Source organism: Myzus persicae, unplaced genomic scaffold, assembly GCF_001856785.1.
Source record: "Myzus persicae strain clone G006 unplaced genomic scaffold, MPER_G0061.0, whole genome shotgun sequence".
In the NCBI taxonomy this organism is placed as follows: domain Eukaryota; kingdom Metazoa; phylum Arthropoda; class Insecta; order Hemiptera; family Aphididae; genus Myzus; species Myzus persicae.
In genome coordinates, this window is record NW_019102171.1 from 15,938 (window position 1) to 37,497 (window position 21,560).

A 21,560-nucleotide genomic window follows, 5' to 3' on the forward strand; every position below is an offset into this window, starting at 1 on the left:
ATTTTATTTTATTTTCAAATTCTTATAAGATTTTGATTGAATGTTAGCACGACTGTAAGCTCTAACATTTATTTCATGTGCTCACATCTACTGCAGTATATTATATATATACCTACATAATAATTATCTGAATACGATCACATAACTATTCTTTTTAGTTCTTATATTTTATAACTGATGAGGTCTGAAAAATATGTTTTTGTTGATGTATAATATGTTCTTAACGTGATATTAAAACTATAAATTACATGAAAATATGTTGAAAAGTGGTTTAACGATCAATCCGTGTTCACGAAACTCGGTAAACACATGAAAATATGAAATGATAAGTATTATAGGAATACATAATTTATAACATGTATAGAATAAAGATATATACTAACTAGGACTTGGTCTGTCTTAGGAGTTAATTTGTCTATTTATATCTCTCTACAATTTGAAAAATTATTACGAGAGTGCTCATAAGTTTTCTTACTTTGAGAAAAAAAAAGTTTACTGGGTGTCAAATTAATTTTTTTATGAGTTCAACTTTTTACGATGTTGTATATTCTGCACTCGATTTATCATTCTTATTTATTCGTTCTTATTTTCTTGTAATTCAAAATCAAATAATGGTAGTTACTTGATATTTTGGCGGAATTCTTATGCGAGAATTTTCCATACACTTTCATGATTCATGACTATTGTTGACTTTTTAAGTTATTTATAAATTATAAGGCGATCTCACACGTTGCTCCGTGATTGGTTGAATCTTGTGATTACCTAGCGGTTAACCATAGTGGTTTTAACTAAATACCATGCTATATTGTAGATACCAGAAAGCAGAATCTAATCCTACTTAAGTCAAAAGTTTAATTAAGTTAAGTTTACAATTATTACGTAGTTACTGGTTATCACGATTTAAGATTTAAGATATAAATTATAATACAATACTAACTGCCAATGAAACTCGCTGTCGTGAAACTCGGGGGCTTGTGAGACTCGGTGATGCTGACTACAATGTCTTTGAAATTACTTATAGAAGTCTCTCCCGTTGACGTCATGGGTGTTAAAAAACAAAAATTTAGGAGGTGATAAGGATTTTTGATAAGTCTTGGAGGTCTCGTTTCGAGCGCGGGAATGTTTGAAATTCCAGTTTCAGTGTCTAGAAATCTCACTTCACCCACGAAAATCGGCAATTGAATAATACGGTTCCCCGTCGTATGTCCAGTGCTTTTTCGTATGTAAAAAAATGAAAATTCGAAATCTGTGTTGGAATGACTAGCAAGTCCGTCGCCTCAAGCGAAAATCGTTTAACATTCAAGTTAGCTATCTAGGTAAGCAATCCGACTTCGTCGGATCGCAGACAATGTCTTACAGCTAATCAGGTAAGCGGTGGATTGAAGACCAGCCGTTCGGCATTTATGAGTGTCTATCCAGAGCTTATTATTTTTTTTTTGTTTTAGGAAAATATTGGACACATAATTGGAAAAGACCCAATAATCTTTGACGATATATTTTTAGATGGAAAAAAAATATATAATAATTACTAACCCAAGGTATGTGGAGATTGTTGAGATCTTGTGTTGAAATCTATAATTTTTATAAAAAAAAGATTAAAGATACATTTGCATGGTTTTTTTTTATAACTGTTTTGAATTAAATGTTCACAAAATTCATCAGTCGTGAGAATTTTCAAATTATTTTGTAGTTAAAAAAATGATTAAATGTTCAATTTTCATAGATAAGGATTGATAAATTAAAACAAGGATTCTACTGTGCCCCCCCCCCCACCATACACAATTCCTAGCTACACATAAAAACTTCTAATACTATTTATTTCGTCATTAAAAACGCATTTACCATACCTAGCATCCACTTCTTACTCGAATGTAATATTGTTTAGAAATTGCTATGGAGTGGAGAAAACCGTAGAGCACATACTGTAGTCATTAATCGTTATGTTGCCGGTATAGGCGGTGGAACACATACAACAAGACAACAAAGTCAGCCACAGATAAATATTCCAATGATCAGATATTCGTGACAGTGATGATAATATGAAATGACCCATCAATGGTGGCCATTAAAATAATATTATTATTTATCACCAATGTTACATACTTACCTAGGTTATGTACAAGATAGTTTTTGTAATAGGGTTCCAAAATGTAATCAGGGTAATTTTTTTTCATCATTTGCCCATTTTTTCTTCATTATAGTAAATACGTGTATTTGATGTATACATGAGGATGAAGGGTTATTTTATGTTTGATATTTTAATGAATTAAAGAAATTCAAAGCTGAAAATAGTTTTTGTCATGTACATACTAACAATATACATACATTATCTCCATAGATATTATGTTAGGTATACACATTAGGGTTTTCAATGTTTTCATAATATATTTTAAGTTTTAGACATTGAGTATGAATCATGTACAATTTTGTCAAAAGGGGGCAAAAATATATCCTTAAATATGATTGCTCTCAGATTTCGATGAGGTAATAGGTAAATTCTGGACACCCTTACTGGTTATTCTTCTATAAGAAATTCCTAAATATTACGATGTGCTTAACTACATTAATAATAGTAGTAATAATTAATAAATTATATAAGTGATTTTTACGGACACATGAACAAAAAATATGAATGCAATATTGTAGAATGCAGATTTTAGTAAAAAATTTGATTAACATTTAGTTGATCGTGGATTGAACATTTTTATTAAAATTAGTCTACAATGTTAGTAGTAAGTGTTTACTGTTAAGTTGGCAGTTGAAACTTGAAATTATTAGTTGTAAGAATACAATTTCTACCTTTGATGTTTTTATGATTTGTTTTGACATTTATATGTACCTAATATTTAATATTAAATGATTTTCATCACCCAATTAAGTTAATTTTTTTAATGGTATAGAGGAACAGAAACACAAAAATACATATACAAATATTAAATCTAAAAATAGAAATACGGAAAGAATAAATAGACATTTTCAACACATAAAATTGTGTATTGCGTAAGAATTATCATAATTTGATATTTGGCGCATACAATACAATATAATATAGTACATAAAAAAAGTTAAAACCAACTTTGGGTTTTCATAAAAATTAACAGTTCTTAATAAGTAACTTAACGAAACAATAATTCAACAAAATCAATATGTGATAACTAATAAAGAGAACAATAAACAAAAAAAAAACAAATTAAATAGGATAATAAAGATGAGTCTACATAAGCGAAACAATATCATAAGGAACAGTAATTAACCACATTGAATATTACAATAAAGGATAACAATAAAAGTTTAGATTTCTCTATTTACAAATTGTGTTTTACAGTAGAGAAATACACAGTTAATAATATTATGCACACACATGGGAATTTTTTTAAACATTTAAATATTTAGATAAAGTTTTTTTTTTTTTTAAGTGACTATGCATTTATTATTAAAGAAGTCATTTTAGTATGTTGTAAAACAAGTTTTTTTTTACATGGAAAAACCATTGAAATAGAAATATTACATTTAACAGAATATTTATTGCTTAAGCCTATAAAACGTTAATTATAATAACTGATTGTATTATAATAGTTTTATCATATTATAATATTATAGTTAAATAAGTACAAATTTCTACTTAGATTTGGTCAATTAATTCCAAACGCAAAATTATTATTTAAAACCGTACATAAACTAATTTACAATTTAGTTAATATTAATACAAGTATTTACGTTTATATATAATATATGTCCAAAAAGTTTAACAATGCAATATTAACTATTAATGATGCTTGGCAAATGAAGCTATATAGTCCATTTGCTAATTATTGATTGTAGTAGGTGTTGGCATTGTTCTAAATGACTGTTGGTGGCAACACATTGTAGTCATGTATGGATGATTTAACTGTTTCATAGACAGGACGGTTGTTGTCTGCAGTGGACGAGGACAAATTGTTATAGGATACATATTCGGAATGTGGGTTATTGCACAATGTCTGTAACTTGGTCAGATAACTGTCAAAGTGTTCTTGGGTCTTTTCGGAACCAGATTGACCATCAGGACATCTCACTTGTTCCAAAAATGACATCATATTGTTCCTTAGGTTTTCATAGTACCCATTCAAATGGGAATTTGGTCGTTGAGATAAGATTTGTGTTTCCTGTAAACATGCAAAAATATCAGGTTGTTACAATTACTTAATGTTTAACTTGGTAAAATTGTGGAATATTGCTGTAGTTTGACTATTTTATCATTAGAGCATCTTTTTGGAGTGTTTTTTTTTTGTTTGGAATGTTTGACACTACCTTGGGCCTACCTTATCCCCGTGTCGAAGATGAGCCTCCATAGCATTGATGTCTGTCTTCAATCTCAACATTTGGGATTCGACGCGTGCGTTTTCTCTCTGCAATTCTGTTATTTCAGCATCCAAAGTAAATAGATCTTCACCACCGTTCCCCATATTACAATCTAAAAACCACAACTTTTTTACCTTTTCTCCTCCTCTACATTTGACTTTTTCAAAAATTGTAAAAATCCCACAATTTTACCAGACAAAGATAATCTTAATACTATTCTCACCATTATGAAGTTGTTTCGAGCCATACATATGATGATACAATGAATCAGCAGCATTTGTCGGTATTGGTTTCTTTCCAGATGCTAAATTTGGTGCCGACGGATGGCAAACACTGAGGGTCGGTGCACCGCGGTGAAGAAATGGACTGGGGTTTAAATGAGATGGTTCACAGCCAGTTTGGTCGGATTGCTGGTGATGGTGTTGTTGTTGTTGCAGTTTTGCAATATTGGCTTTATGTTGTTCAACAGTTCCCCCACTTTCGAGTACACGCATTTTGTTGCGATTGGCAATTGGACATCCGGATGCACTAATATTAAATATTATGAGATAAATATGTATAATGTAATTACAGTAATATTTGAGCTTTAAAAAATTAATTTACCTTCTGTGTGATAAAAATTTGCCCGTAGCATGTCCAGATCCATCACATCCAGGTATGGGGCACCTATAATAATTTAATATTAAATATATTATTAGTTATAACCAGTTAGTTAAATTATTAAGTAGTGTCATTATTAACCTTAGCGGCTCAGAATCTTGACCGTCTCGAGGTTTACTCTTTGGCTTATTGGCTCGAGGACATCCAGATAAGGATCTATGAGAAGAATAATTTCCTGTAACATGACCAGACCCATCACAGCCCGGAGTTGGACATTTTAGTTCTTGTGAATGAGTTGAAGAGATTCCAGGTTGTGAAGAAGAACGATCACTTCTTGCGCAAACAGAAATACTAAAATAAAAATAATACTATTTAAATATAGTTGAAAAATAAAATGCTTATTCAAGGATTAAATTTTAAACATTTGTTTTTGTTTACCTAAGTTTTGAAAATAAACACATGGATGTACGACGTACCTACAAATCTGGTAGTGTTTTATTCAGGTGTTGTATGATTTTTAAAAAAAATATTATATATTATATAAATATTATTATAAATTCTTACATTAAAATATTATCATCAAATTAAAACCTCTATTAAACTACGGATAGAGGGAGATACCTTAATATAACTAAATTATCTACTAACAAGTTAAGAATACAAAATTAAGCTGATAGGTACCTAGTTGATTAGAATATTTAATCGGAACTGAAATCGGTATTAAATATAATTTCTTCTTCTTCCTCTTCCTCTTCTTTTTTTTCTTCAATTTCTTTATCGTCTATATCTTTTGTCTCTGTACAGGTTGGTTTAAATCTGAGTGAAAAACATTCCTGTAAATATGATTTTCTTCTGGACTCTTCGTTAATGCCCAAACAAGATGCGATGAAATTATCAATCATTTCAGACGTACGGTGTGGGTGGTTTAACAGTAGTACGAAACATGATCGGACCATGAACACAATGTAATCGTTTGCAATGTTGGGTGATTTTAGGGCCACCAACAACAATTCTTTGTAGCTATTCCAGTCACCCGCCAACAGACAGTGTCGCATCTGGTTAAATACCGGTCTCAAACTGTTCCCTCTTAAATGCTTGAATCTAGGGCGAGCACTAAAAAGTGACAAATGCAGTTTGTTGGTACACAGTGAGTTTGCGACCATCGATCTATGGTCATCCTGATAAGTGTCTTTAATATTTGCCATTCTGCCAACTCGTTCGTCTTGTTGGCCCATAATCATTTCGATCGCTTGAAGTACACCACTTTTCGGTAAAACAACGGGGGACAATCTTCTTTCGGCAGACGAGGACTCCGACCGCTCACCATCTGTCTGTTCCATTTTCGAAATGTTACCGAACGGTCGTTGGATTCAATAGGTACTCGAAATGTGGTCAAAAGCTGTGAAATGGAGAAGTCAACCGAAATACGAATATACTTTAGAAGCGATAATAAAAATTTAACTAATGTGAAACACAAGGCAGCTCGAGTTTACGTATCCGGTATGATCACCACTACCGGGCATAAGACACTATTTTCTAAATATTATTTATTAACAAAAAACTTTAAGTAAAACCAATTTACAGTTTTGTATAGAATATTGAGTTTGAATGTTTGAATGTTCACATCTCACATGTTGATGTTTTCAGTTTTCACATTTTACTGTTCGTTTTTCGTTGATAGTGATGAATGATGATAACGTTATCAAACAGCATGACCTCAGGCAAGAAAATATTTTGCCGTAGTGCGCCAAAGCGGGATTTTTAAAACGAATCTAAATACTAACAAACCCTTCCTCCGCGAGTAGTTTTGTTGTCGATAATTTTACCAATATTATAATATATATATGTATCGAATTTCACTGATTCAATTGTAGTCGTTGATGTGTCTGATGAGCGGTTTCTCTTTTTATCATAACAACGCGGGGCGATTAGCATTTCGTCATAAGAACTCCCAAATTTTAATTTTTTTTTAGTAGTTATTTTTAGTTGAAAAGTAAAAATAATACTTTTTACATTATTGTGAGCAAAAACAATTACAAAGTTATATTAATTATTATTAAAAAACATTAAAAAAATAATAGTGTCATCATAATAAAAGTGTCTACTTTTCAAAGTCGTAACCAGTAATAAATGACAATTTTTGAACACAAGCGGCAAGCATAGTTGCTTACAGTCTTATAATTTATAAATATATTACTATAATAAACTGCGCTCAGAACTTGACGCATTAAAAACATTAAAAAATGTACTTAAATTGTTGAAATATGCTGTTAAGTATGATCTGTGGACGAAATTTGGCACTTAAAAAGTTGAAATATTTATAGTTTATTTTTTCCTTCTTAAACTGTATATGTATTTGTATGTTGTATCATAGTGAGAATAATCAGTAAAATAATTAATGATATCCAAAACGAATATGAACGTCTAATATAGCCTAAATGCATTGACTCCGTAAAGATTAAGGAAAAATGATTTTTAAATAAATACCATAAAAGTAGACAGTTATTATCTACAGAGCTAAAAATACTACATAAATATCGTATGGTATTAATGGCTGTCTTATGCAAAGGATATAAGCACTATATTCTTATTATTGAAATTATATTTTTATACTAATTTAACAATATAGAACAATAATATAAATAGATAAGTATAGAAATAGGTAACTATGTAAAATTGTAAAGCATGTTATAAAAACGATCAAAAGTTTTAAATTTGAGTTTATCAGAACGCTCAAATAAATTGTAAAAAAACACATTTTAGTACTGGGTTGGAATATTTTAAATTTCAAAACTAGAGATTAGGCAACACATTTATATCGAATCAGATTTCTTCTACGGCTGACAATGTATATGCGCATAATGCATGCATGAAATCCCAAGCGTTTAATTAATAACGTAAAAATAAAATAAATGATCTGTGAGTTTTTCAACTCGATGAAAATAATTTTAATTTATTAAGATATTTAAAAAAAAACATCGTCTCACAGCAGTGGGATATAGAACTTATGAAACTCACTGCATACAATATTGCAGAAGGTATTTTCTAAAATAGTTACTGTCATTTTCATTCCTATCGAATAATAAACAAATATTATTGTTCGGTAATAAGCATTACAGTTTTAAAGTCGAGGGGACTAATCCCGGCTATGTTTCTCCCAAAATATACCTTAACCTATATCTCATGCGCATTTTACGTTTGAATCGACTTTCCTAGTAATCGGATATAACTTTCCGAAAACATTTTGAATTCGTCATGAAGTTTACTCGTAAACAAATTTTCCCCTGTTTTGATTTTGAACCCTTGTGTAAAATTAATTTCAAAATGCAAGATGGTCGTTTTCAAACACACTTCATATAACATGTTTTAAAGACGTAAAAAAAAAAAAATATATATCAACATTCGCGCATAGCGGGTAACCACGAAGTGCTCGTGAACACCAGAGTGCTCCTCTGTTTTTTAGCCAATGATTCCAATACAACAGTGTTTGCAGGTGTAATACATCGTTGTAGGTACTTAAAATTTAAATAATAACAATATCAATGGACACGTACCTGTCGTCTTTGGACGAGACTGAGAGTTTGTCTTGCTGCGGCGGTGGCATACTGTAACACGGATTCTGCGAAAACCCGTTGGGCGGCGCGCCTTGTTGGTAGGGGCCGGCCGAGTAGCCGCACGAGTACGCCGAAGTGCTGTACGGCGTCGAGTACCCGTTCGCGTACTCTGGCATCGGATATCCGGGATGTGGGCTCAACGAGGTGTAACCTATACGGCGGAAGGCAAGAAAATGTATTACGAGTACGTCACGGCGCAATGTACACGGGCAATAACAGTGTGCAGAACAGCGATATTGTGTCGTCTTCGTTTGATTCCCTCACAGATCTTAACTACCCTTGATTAAGAAACGTGTGTAATGCATGTCAATATAGGTGTCTCATGTCAATACACCGAGAGCGAGCAAGTGAGTATATTTATTTTGTAACTGTTCAAAAATAAAAATAACATATGAAATTCTGAACGTTTGAAAAGTCCTAAGAACGCCTGTACCACTGAAACGACGAACTGGCTGGTCTATTTTTATTCTCCAGAAGTGCCCAAAAGTTTTGAGGGTGAGCCGAATACCAATCGATTGTAAAATATATTATTATGTGTTAGGTACTTTAGAGTGGTAATTTTTCTCAGTAGAATTCTTAAAGTAAGCGTAAAGAAAAAACTACCCACTTGACTACGAATTTGTCCGATAGTGGGCTACATTTGAAAATTTGATTTCACAGTAATTTAGTCATCGGAAGATAAACATAGCTCTGTGAGTGGTGAGTTGGTAATTATTAAGGAATGATGGATATAATATGACGATGGAAGAGTAACTCTAGACAATCTTTTTCACATAATTATTGTTTTATATGTGGAGATGAGAGTAGGACGTTTGCGCATCGCTATAATTGTTACGAACTATATTTTTCCATACGCTTTTCGCGCAAAACTATAACTATAAAAAATATTGAATATAAAGTGATTGTTTAAGTTCGAAAAGATTAGTTAATCGGTAATTATTTACATAAATAAAAAAATAGTAAATTGTTATGTAAAAAAATATTAAAATATAGTATGATAATTATTGTTATCTTGGTTTAACTAATTTATTGTAAAATGGTAATTCGCAAAAAAATACAAATTATAGCTTACCGTTGACGTCCCTATAGTGGTCCATGTAATGGGAACCTCCGCTCTCGGGTGTCGACTCCCTGCTGTATCCGTTAGGCGCTCCGCCAGGAAACACAAGCCTGCCAGGTGCCCTATAACGGGGACAAATGATTGTAAAGGTCTCGGGAAAAGGCCTCTAAAGGCTAATCGTAAACGACACCGTCGTACCTGTTGACGCTGAGGTCCAAAGTCTGACCTTGTGGGCTTGGAGCCTGGTTGACCTGCGGACTGGACGTCGACGTGTTCGGGCTGGTGCGGTGTCCGGCGGTTCCAGCGTAATGGTGTGGGCTCAGGCTGTTTGAATACGTGACAGTCTGCGTGTTTAAGAAAAATAACAGTTAGATCACAGGGCGTAAAGCATATTATTATTATATCAGTTACCATCGGTTGACATTTCTGTAGCGTTTTATAATATAATACATAAGTGGGTATAGGTAGCAGGCGCGCACCCAGAATTTTTGCTTGGGGGGGGCTTAATAATTTTTCTTTTCCCTTACACACAAGTAAACAATTAAAACTAATTTTTAAATAACCACTTTTGTTTATTATTATCATATGACATATGTTATATTATTATGTATTTAATATTTATATAATTATATTTATAACTAAATATTATGACAAATAAATTTAAAATTTAAGTTTCCTGGGTCCCTTTTCAGAAAGAATTTTTAATACTTCGGATTCTTTAATTTGTATTTCTCGATGTATGTGAAGATTTGCCAGACCATTTAAACGTGACTGTCCCATTGTGTTCCGGAGATAAGTTTTAATTCGCCGTAGTGTGGAAAACGACCTCTTAGCCGTACTTGTACTTACTGGTAACGTTGCAAATATTTTCAAAAGTATAAATACTGATTCAAATATTTTAATATCACATAAATTTAAACAATCAATTGCGTTTAGTGGTAAACTATAACCACAGTTTTTAAATTTTTCATTCCACAATTCGAATTCGGCCTTAGCGACAGAAAAACTAATTTGTTGCATATCTTTTTCGTAAAAGTCAAAAAGATTTTTAAAACTTGAAATTTGTTCATCTGTTGGATTACGTCAGGTTGGTAAAAGACACTTATAACTTGTTAGGAGATTTTTATGTTTTAAAAATCGATCAGAAAGACTATTAAGAAATGAATCGACCCATGGAATAAAAATTGAACGTCTATAGTATTCTTCAATATTTTCAGATGGTGTATTACATCGCTTAGTTTGGTGTTTTGTTAGTCTAGGAATAGACATAGTCAAGTCTAAATTAGAGGCAACTTCTTATGCTTATAAAAATAATTGTTTAAATTCATTGTCGGCATTACTTCTAAGTCGTCGGAGAATAGACACTACACTTTCAACTTGGTTAACTGCAGTTGATAGATCTATATCTGTCGTTTGAAGTATTTTACTTATTGGTAAAGTATAAGCTAATAATTTTTCTGAACAAAGTAATGAAATAATAAATGTAGATTGACGAATACCATTTAAAAGTAAAAATGCACCTGATGAAGAGTCTTTACAGTTCCACGATTGAATTTCTTCTAACGCCGCCACTACAGGTAATAAAAGTTGATTAAATACTATTATTGAATCGTGTCGTTCAACCCATCTAGTTGGACATAGTTGAACAAGTTTAGTTTTATTAATATCAGGAACTAAGAGTTGAATTTGATTTTTTAAAATAATTTGACGTTTTGGTGTATTAAAAAACGTGTATACTTTTTCTATAACACCAAAACTATTCCTAATAGGTACTACATCAACAGCATTAGATAAAGCCAAATTTAAGCTGTGTGAAACACAATGTACATAGAGTGCAGTTGGATATTTTTCTATTATACGCGCTTGGACACCTTTTAGGTAGGCAAAGACAGTGAATCTATAATATCGTAATATCGTTTTCCCCACATCACCAGCTTGTAGATAACTACCAACTACCGAGGTACAGATTATATACATAATACCTTTTTTTTCCCCGTTATAACCGACGACGCGGGATCTGTTTTCGCATTGCTTCCGTGGCGCCGCCATCGTTTATTGATAATATCAAGTTTTATTACATACGTGGCGTGGGGGGGGGGGGTAGACCTGTAGGTGCAGTTGTTTGTAAGTTTAAAAGCATTTAATTTGTTTTTGATCACACTAATGTAAGAAATAATATGCACATATTTTTGTGTGATAGCAACTGTTACGTGGATATCCGTTGCGAGATTTATTTTTCGGTCACCAGAGAACACAATGACACGGAGGTCTTATTAGCAATGCTAAAGTCAATGACTGCAGTGCGTCTTACAAGTGTTTTGTGGAAAAAAAAGGTATACAATTGTTACTAAATGTATAAGCCCGACCTTCCCACAAAAACGCGTATTTAATAAGTCATAGGACACGATGGACGATGGTTAATCGAGACTATATATAAAAATGTATAATCGTACCTGTGGACTGGTTGAAGTCACGCTGGACGTGGAAAGGTCCATGACCGATACTGTGCCTGGTGACCGGGTTAGCGGTAAGGGCAACGGTAGCGGAAGTGGCTTCATCCCGGTACTCGCAGCAGCGATGCACTTCACCGACAGATTGATCGCTGCTGCTGTGGGAAAACCCGATTGAATTACCGGACCGCCGCCGGTAGACGTAGGAGGATTCGCTCCTTCGTACTGGTATAGCGGCCTGCGAAGAAAAAACGAAACAAAAACACCATTTATAAAAATCATTATGTAAGTAAAGTATTAGTTTATTAATTTAGAGCTCAGATTTCGTAGCAACATAAATCGTTAAATAGTGTTCATTTAATTATTAAATTCGAAGGATACAAAAAAAAAATTATCCTTTTTCAAAAGTCAAAACGTACACTTTGATTAACTTAAATAAAATAGTTATTGACGATGGTTTCATCAGCCATCTATTAATAATTACAATTTTGCCTAGATAACAATCAAAATAATTTAACGACGAAACATCAACATTTCACCTATTTCTAACCATAATCTTTAGTTGATAACCTACTTTAAACAATACCTACAATTAACGGAATATAATATGACATTTTTGTGAACATTAGAATTATATTATGCGTACAAGCACATTTAAAGGACAAAAACCCCTTTAATGTCCGACGAACTGTCCGAATTTCTCAAAGTTCTTGTAGTTTGAGCTTTCGATCATGTCGAAAACCCATAATTCCTTTAAAATATCGTACGGGGTACTTATATGTGCCATATCGTTGAATAAATATTTATGGAGTGGACCGCAACGGTCCCTTACCTGGGATAGAGTGGCGGTTCGATGGCGTCGTCCATCTGTACGGGCTGTTCAGGTTTCATGATCATCTGGTGCGGTTGGTACATGGCAGCGGCGGCGGCGTCCCCGTATTCGGACGGGTACCGTTGGCACGACTGATCGGATTCGTAGCGGTCGGCATACGCTGCAGCGGCTGCGGCCACGGCCGCGTTAAGCGGATTTGGATACGATGGTGGCCGGACGTGATCGTATGACGAACGGGCCGGGACTTCGGTGGAATACGACGGCGACGGCCGGTTGATGTTGGTTAGCGCGTAGTTGCGGTCAGCGGCCGCGGCCACCGACCTATTGTACATGTCTTGCTGTTGGCCGCCACTGCTGCCATTTATCTGCTGCGGTTCGTACGGTCTATGCTGTAGTCTGGTGTTGTTGTCCATCATCATGTACGATCCGGACGAACCGTGTTGTTGTTGACTCGACATACCACCGTTGCCGTGTTGTTGGATTTGTTGTTGTTGTTGCTGCTGTTGCTGTTGTTGTTGCTGTTGCTGTTGCTGCTGCTGCTGCTGTTGTTGCTGCTGCTGCTGTTGTTGTTGTTGCTGTTGTTGTTGTTGTTGTTGCTGTTGATGGTGGTTCATTGCGTCCATGCTACCAGACATGGACGATGAGTTGGAATCGTGACAGTGGTCGTACGACGACATGGTCATCGGGGTGCGTCGGCTGCACGGAGGCGTCACCGAGCGACACGAACCGGTCGAGTGCATTTCCGACTTAATGGTCATGGCATCGTCTTGCGTTCCCGACGCGGGTCCTTCGCTGCAGCATCCCATCTCGGACTTGAGGTGCAGTTGTTTCGCGTCCGGCTTTTCATCGTCCATGTCCGGCCCACCGGCGTCCATGTCCTTGTGTTGCAACATCTTGGACGGTTTAACCGTCAGCTTGGGGCCCACCGCCGCCGGGCCGTAGTACGCCGCTGCCGCCGTCAAGTATTCCGGTGACCGGCCCGTCGGACCTCCGCCGCAGTGGTCGCCGTAGTGACCGCCCATCTGCTGGTACGCGTCCTTATTGATGTTGCCCATGTGCTTGTACTGCTGCTGATCGAGTCCGCCGTTGTTGCACACTGGAAATTGACGGGAAAAAAAGGAAATGACGCGTTGTTCTCGGCAATAATCCGGACCGAGTTTTGCTGAGAGTAGATCGCTATTACAGGTTGTCTAGGATTTTTGTCGGGTATCGGGCGGGAGTCGGGTGGGTGTTGGTGTGTGGAAAGCACCCACATAGACATATTAATATATCAATATATGGATTGCGTGTCCCCCATAACACCCTGCGACTATATGAGTTTCCAAGTGCCAACGTTGTTAGAAAGATATAGTTAACATATTCTGTGCGGCTGTGCATATGGCGATGGAACCCATCTGTGGGGTGACAATCGAGAATATTTTTTCTCCTTTTTTTCAGTTATTATTGAATTGAATAATGTAAAATTATGTCTGTTCTATGAGCGTTTAAGACCAATTGAAATGGTTTAGTTATGTATTTATATTATTTAATTCAATTTCATCATCAATCATAATAACTTGGAAAAAATATTGAGTAATTGGTACCTTTTGCTTCATTTTTTTTAGCACTGTTTAGTATGGAAATACCTACTTAATTTTGACATTATTTAAAATAGTTACTTTTACCTTTGGAAATAGTGAGTTTTGACGTCATAAATTAATTTAAAAAAGGAAATCTGACTTAGGACAAAATTTGTTTGGCAGAGTTCGATTCCCCCCACTTTTCTCTATTAGAATCAGTAAATAAATGCATTTAGTTAATTTTGGAAGCAGTATTTTTCTGATTGTTGCACTACAAATAATGTAGGAAATTATGTACTTACTATTTATTTATTAATTTTTTTATTTTATATGTTATATTTTTCTAAAAATGTTGCTATCCAGGTAAGTTTTAGGACTAAGATGTATGCTATATTTCTCTATCAATGTTGGCCCTAGGACCTATTTTTTTCTCTCCTTGTCACTGCTATCAGTCCATTTTTTTATAGGTCAATGGGAGTACCTGTAAACGAGGCGATGTGTTGTTGTGACAGTTTTTTCTGCCGTTCTCGCAACGCCTGTTTGTTGGCCGCCGCTATTGGACAGCCCGACAGGCTCCTATGCGTGTTTCGGTTCGAGCTCACGTGTCCCCGGCCATTACATCCGGGAGTAGGACACTTTAGGATCGTTTCGTGCAAGGCCAGAACTGGTCAAGACAATATATACACATATATATTTATTTATTACATTGGTATAGATTTCGCAACATGCAACATTAAATACACACGAACAAACAGCAAAAAGTTTTTTTCTTAAATGGTCATAGTTACAGGTAGTTATAGTAAGTAAATTATCAAAAAAAAAATTAATTCGGTGGAAAAGGATCAAGAATAGGGGTAGAGAGAGTAATGTGAAGTCGCCGGGGTGGATATCATGCAATTGTTGCATATGATATAGAAAAATATACATTACATTATTGTCATAATATTACAATAATCATCAATACAGGCAATAAGTATGTATAGGTTACAAAAGAAAAAGAAACAAATCTCAATAATAATATTTATAACAAGTACGATGCTGTTTGTGTTTTTATCGGTGTAGCAGCTATTTGCAGTAAAATCTATGTAATAACTATATAATATATATGTGTATATTGTTGCCCGTGACGGATAATATATGCGTTGACGTTGGACAACGAGAGGGTAGTTGTAGTGGTGCAATTTATCAGCTCTCTACCCCCAGCAAAAATCCGATGTGTCGACGGATTGGTTTTGTTCGTTGCATATACAATGCGCTTTCAAATAATAATTATTATATTGTCGATAGAAAAAAAAAATGATGACTTAAGTATATTATGTTAGGTTTTGCGATACTCACTTTCTGGCGTCACCTTGTCCTTGCGGGGACATCCCGACATGCTGCATGTACGAGGAGAAAAATACATACAATGACCTACTGTATATTGATATAAACCCGAAATCGTAGATTAAGAACAATAAATTACCTTCTGTGGTGTGAGTACAGTCCAGTGATGTGTCCTTGACCGGTGCATCCGGGAGTTGGACATTTAGTTCCATCTGAAAAGCAAAATATTAAGTTACTAGTTTGTAGTAATTCGTTCCGAATGCATTTCCTTTAAGCTTATAATATTTATTATTTTGTTAGGGGAGCTCTCGTCTTTTGTTTCTCGTCTGAAACAAAAGAATAAGAGATGGGATTTTTTTTCGGCGTTGGCGATCACAAAAGGCGCCGACTGTGCTGAATGGGTAGATAAGAAACATTGATTCCGGGAGCTGCTCCCGGCAAGGGTGTTTGGTTTGTTTTTATTTTATTTTGTTTTACGAGATATTATTTATAATTCCCTTGTTTTTAATTAAAAATGCATCGTTTTAACGCTCTGTCGCCGTCTAAAAAAAATTATAATTAAAAAATATACACATCGATGGCCATATTCCAAGTGGCGATAAAAGGAGAAAACTTCATGGATAGATAAGCAATAATATCGAGGATGGAAATAAGATTTAGTAAATAAATTATATAATTATTATATTGATCTGATATCTAAATGGATTACGGTAAATTTAAATGCAATTTATAACGGACTGATACAGTAAGTTTACGACTAGATTTTATGTTTCGTTAAACCGTTATTTATCATCCTCGTGATACACATCCAAACATTCAAACATCCAATCAAATTATTGATAAGTGGTCGAGTAAACGTTTGAATTTATTTTTGTAAAATGTTTTCTAGTTTAAAATGTAACTTAATTGATTGATTTTTCATCAGGTTTACAATTATTAGAGTTAACCTACGATAATTGTCGCAATCAATATCAAATTATATTTCAGATTAATATAAATGGTTATAAAAGTATCCAAGATAAAATAATATCGGTGTTAAATCAATAAATCAAGTCTATATATACCTAAATTTATTGACATTAAATATCATAAACGAGTTAGATATCTGGGTTTGAATGTTTGATAATAATTTTTAAGTCTCTATGAAATTAACCATTGACATGTGAAAAATATGTACCCATCAAATATAAAAAGTATACAAATACTTAACGAATCATTACAGAGTTAGACTATAATATTTAAAGCTCATTATTCATATCAGGTGATCAAGAACTTGTAATCTTACCGCAATGAAAATTGGATGGTGTATTTATTATAAAGTATACAAGTGGACATTTTTAGATATTATATTTTATCAACCACTCGAGTCACTTTTGTCTAATTTTACAAACATAACAAACTTCATTAATTTAATATGGATGCGTATAAACTCAGTGAAACATGGACATTGTTTAGTGGCTAATATCAAAGCGTAATACGTAATACAATATTCAAGAACGGTTTAAAAATCAAAATATCGTGACGGCGGTCGGGCGGAATTGTCGCCGGGCGCGCATGTATAACTTATCTCAAAGTTTGTCGGGTGAGACAATAACATATATTATTACACACACACATATACAATATATATATTATATATATATATATATATATATATATTATGCCGAACGAGTGGCGTGCACGCGTTATTATAAATATACGTACACGCGATAAATCCTGAGAGGAAGCGGACGGAGAGGAAGAGAATTGTGTACGAGTATAGGAGAGAGAAAGAGTACATTATATAAGAGAAAGAATGACGGCGACGACGACAGAGGAAGTCGATGAAACGGAAACTGGCGAGCGTCGCGTGCGTACAGTATTAGGCTGCAGCTCTATAATATGTACGGCTGTGGGTCTGTTGTGGGTACGGCGGTGTGGGTGTGGGGGTATTTATAATAAAATAGTGCTCAGACGGTGGTGATGGTGATGGGTGTACACGGGTGGGAGGGGGTGAGAGGAGTGTTAACAACTCGTACCCGTTCGCCGCGTTTGGGGTTAAGTCAGCACGTGATCGGCGTGGAGATGTCCTCTTAAACCCACCCCCGGCCACCCAACACGCGGTGACCCCGACCCACCGCGACCATTATTATACGCGCTGCTGTACGGTACGCCGACGACATTATTGTCAACAACGCCGACCGACTGCGCGCTATCCTCCTTGAATGTTAATTAGTGTTAAATTGCGACAGGATTCGCGCGGGGGCGTACGCTAAGGATCGAAACGATAATAACGCGCGCCGCGTCGTCGCCGTATCAGCCACTAATGATGACGAGCCTGTAAACCGTACAAGTAAGTATTACCGTACACAGTTGGTTACCTTTGTTATTCATGCATCCGGGTAGCATCAGTCCACCGTCCACGGGGTCGAGGAGGAGTTTGGTAGTGCCGCCGGACGTCATTCTCGGCGACAGACCGCCGCCTCCGGCCGCGCTCACCACTGAAGCACCGAGCACGCCTTCCCTGGCCACGTCCTGCAGCGCCGTGGCCGCCCTGGAATCGGCGCCGGCCGGCTGTAGTATGGTGTACTGCTTGGACAGCGGGCTGGGCGAGTCCATCTTGATGGCGGCCCCGTCCGCCTTGCAGTCGCCCGCGCCACCACTGCACCCGTCGTCTTCCAGTTTCACGCAAACCGGCTTGACCGGGGTCACTGGACCGACGCCGGTGACGCCGCCACCACCGACCACTGCGTTTCCACCGGCCAACATATGTTTGACCGTTGAACCGTGACCACCCCCACCCGCAGCCGAGACGCTGACGCCGTTGGAGACGAGCCCGCCACCGGGTCCGGTGTAACCGACCACGAAAGTGGCGCCGGCTGGCGGGTACGGTCCCAGCGGAGACATGGCCGCCCCGACAGCTGTGGGCAGGTCCAGGCGGGTTGGGTCTTTGGGCTCACCGACGCCACCGCTGGCCACAGGCCGGAATGCCGAGAACGCTGTCTTGTCCATCAGGTATGCGTCGTACGACGACGATTCGGACTCTGACTTCAGGGAAGTCATCATCTCGTCGGGACGCACGTGGCTGTTGTTGTTTCGGCGGTCCACGTCCATCTTGCGCCGAAGCCGGTCACCGCTGCCGGCGTGACTTCTACTGCGGCCACGGCCACAGCCGCCGCTCTCGTCGTCATCGTCATCTTCGTTGTCGTCTTCGTCATCGCCACCACCACCGCCGTCGCCCTTGTCATCGCCGCCACTGCAGCCGCTTCCGCCCCCACCGCCGTCGGCCGACATGTCGATCTCGAGCTCATCCGATGAATCGTCCACTAGCTCGTTAAAGTCCGGCTCGTACTTGGACGGCGCGTATTTGTCCGGTTTCTTGTTCTGATCGCACTCTTTGTTGTTTTGATCAATCTTGTTGAGCAAAATATGGTCAAGGTCGCGGCGTTGTTGTTGTTGCTGTGCCGTTTTTGAATCACCCGTGTTGTTTTTGTTCTCGTCCACTCTGATGGCCGTCGGTGGCGGTGGAGGCGGCGGGTGTGCGCCGCTAGCACTGCCAATTTTCTTCTCGTCAAACAGATTGACGAACGCCGGTGACTCATACCGGTCGTCGTCATGTCCCGTCCGGTAGAACGAGTGTCGAGCGCCCGGCCACCCACCTGACAGGCTTTTCAGCGCTGCTTCCGTTTCGCGTATCAGGGTCTCGTCATCCACCGCCTCGTCGCCGCTGGCTTTAGCCTGTTTTTTCGGCGTGGCCGCAGCTGTCTGTTGTCCGGCTGCTGTGGTTGCCCCACTGGTCGGCTGACCGGCCAGCGGCCGTTTCTTCGGCAGCACCATTGTCTTTTGCGTGGCAGCCGCGCCGCCGCCTCCGTTGTTGTTGTCTTGCTGCTGCTGCTGTTGTTGTTCGGACGAGCCTTTGTTGTTGTCCTTGTCTGCGGCTACCTCTTGCATCTGTTTTAGTGCCCGTCTTCTTTTCTTGTGCGCAAACGTCTCGTCCACGATGGACTGGGCCTTGTTGCAGGCCACCGTCCCGTCACCCGATGACTTGCGTTTCGACGTCGACCTGTGTACGACGAACATAATAAATTAATAACAATTTTTTTCTAATAGTAGCAAAATAATTATGATATTTTATTTTCACTCCAGCGCGTTTCAACCGGGGCTGTGTTTTTCGGTATAGGTACGTACCGGTTTAATACCGTCAACCAATGGCAGTAGTACGGGTGTTTTGGTATTTAAAGTTGTATTTCCGATAAGTGGTAAAGGAGTTATTAACATGGAGCATATAATAGAGAAAACTATAAAATTCACTCAGTACTACGATAGTTGATAATAAATGTGAACTATTGTCTTTTCCAGACAAAAAATATATTTCACGTCGTGAAATAAAAAATATGTTATATTATATTAAGAAATTCATCGAGATTTCGATGAATATTCCCCAATGTAGGTGCGTCCAAAAGAAAATACACGCATTACAATATATTTTGTTTTTGCTAACTGGTAAAATGTAAAACGCCAGCGAATTATAATCATGTAAGATCGCAAACATGGGCACGAAATAATGTTTACGTTTGTAATTCCCGTTACGTTGGTTCAAAACAATCAATTTAATATTTACGCATTTTCCAATAACGAAACGACGTTGCGTGTATTTTTTTAATTAATGTTATCATTATTATTTATTACCCATCTCCAATTTTAATTGACTGCTGTTCACGATCTCGATCAGTTACTTTTTTTTTTTTTTTTCAATAATTATGTTACGAGGGAAGGAAAAAATACCAATAACGCTCACTTCTCCACCCCTACTTCTCGCCCGCCGTCAATCGGTTGTTTAATTTGCCAAAGATCCGTTTTTCTCGGCTCGTTAAGTATTTTTTTAATTAAAAATCGCTTGCCGACTTTTAAATTAATAAGAAAGAGGAAAAATGTGTATATATAGCTACTTAATAATATCGCGGTGATACGTTCAGAAAGCCTAACGGTGGCGATTGCGGGGTGGTAAGTGCAGGAGGGTGTAGCAATAAGAAATAGTGTATCTACTTTTATATATGTATAGTAAGATACGATATTATTATCAGACAGTGGGTAAAAAGGGTTGTTTGTGAGATATTATGTGCAGAAATCAAATAATAGGCGCCTAACCGGCAATAACAATAAGCAAGAGTGTTATTATGATATGTAGATGCCTATAATGATTGAATCCCTATAATATATAAATAATATAAATTACTTCTATAAATACTACATACATACATACATACATACATACATACATACATGACGTATGCCATAAACGAGTACGTATTTAAAATGTTCGTAAGACGAAAGTCGATAAGTGTATACTATATTATAATTGCAAAGAACATAAATTATTACATGTTTTCAATCCACTTTGATTGTAATAAATTATATCCAAATATTTATAATTTATAAACACTTAACAATAATAAGATGAATATTGATATAGAATAAATATATATATATGTCACAAGAATCATGACCGAAAAACCATAAAAGTAAAGTAGTAGACGGATCGTCTGAAAAAAAGATATGCGATTTGCAATAAAAATACAATACAATTACACGAACTAGCTATTCGATCAACGATTGTTATAAAAATCGTCATAAAGACCGCAATGAAAATTGTATTTTGATTAATACAGTAAGACAAATGATAGTTGACTCAAAACACAACAATAATATTTATGGTCAAATTATTCCGCACTTTTCTGTAGGGTATTAAAAATAATACACTTAATATCCACGTATATGTAAGTGTACCGAAAAACTGAT

At 36.6% G+C, this 21,560-nt stretch overlaps 1 protein-coding gene and 1 long non-coding RNA gene across 11 annotated transcripts in view; one reads left to right on the top strand and one right to left on the bottom strand.

Moving 5' to 3' along the window:
- The first annotated feature begins 456 nt into the window (after positions 1–456).
- LOC111031455 lies at positions 457–2,603 on the top strand. Its single transcript, XR_002604206.1, has 3 exons — positions 457–1,367; positions 1,446–1,538; positions 1,886–2,603. It is a non-coding gene; the product is annotated as an uncharacterized LOC111031455 (long non-coding RNA).
- Positions 2,604–3,455: 852 nt separating this feature from the next.
- The window catches only part of LOC111031450, a 238,595-nt gene continuing 220,490 nt past the window's right edge, over positions 3,456–21,560 (bottom strand). For 5 of the 10 annotated variants that reach the window (XM_022311375.1, XM_022311376.1, XM_022311379.1 and 2 more), the window contains 14 exons: positions 18,143–19,824; positions 15,922–15,994; positions 15,795–15,835; positions 14,938–15,120; positions 12,898–13,993; positions 12,069–12,303; positions 9,814–9,959; positions 9,628–9,737; positions 8,496–8,706; positions 5,083–5,292; positions 4,945–5,007; positions 4,565–4,869; positions 4,302–4,453; positions 3,840–4,145 (listed from right to left, as the gene is read on the bottom strand). In XM_022311375.1, the coding sequence (XP_022167067.1) occupies positions 3,840–4,145; positions 4,302–4,453; positions 4,565–4,869; positions 4,945–5,007; positions 5,083–5,292; positions 8,496–8,706; positions 9,628–9,737; positions 9,814–9,959; positions 12,069–12,303; positions 12,898–13,993; positions 14,938–15,120; positions 15,795–15,835; positions 15,922–15,994; positions 18,143–19,824 (4,813 nt within the window). Of the gene's footprint in view, positions 4,146–4,290; positions 4,454–4,564; positions 4,870–4,944; positions 5,008–5,082; positions 5,293–8,495; positions 8,707–9,627; positions 9,738–9,813; positions 9,960–12,068; positions 12,304–12,897; positions 13,994–14,937; positions 15,121–15,794; positions 15,836–15,921; positions 15,995–18,142; positions 19,825–21,560 lie in introns of all 10 variants that reach the window. The other 5 variants (XM_022311378.1, XM_022311377.1, XM_022311381.1 and 2 more) reach the window with 5 other exon arrangements.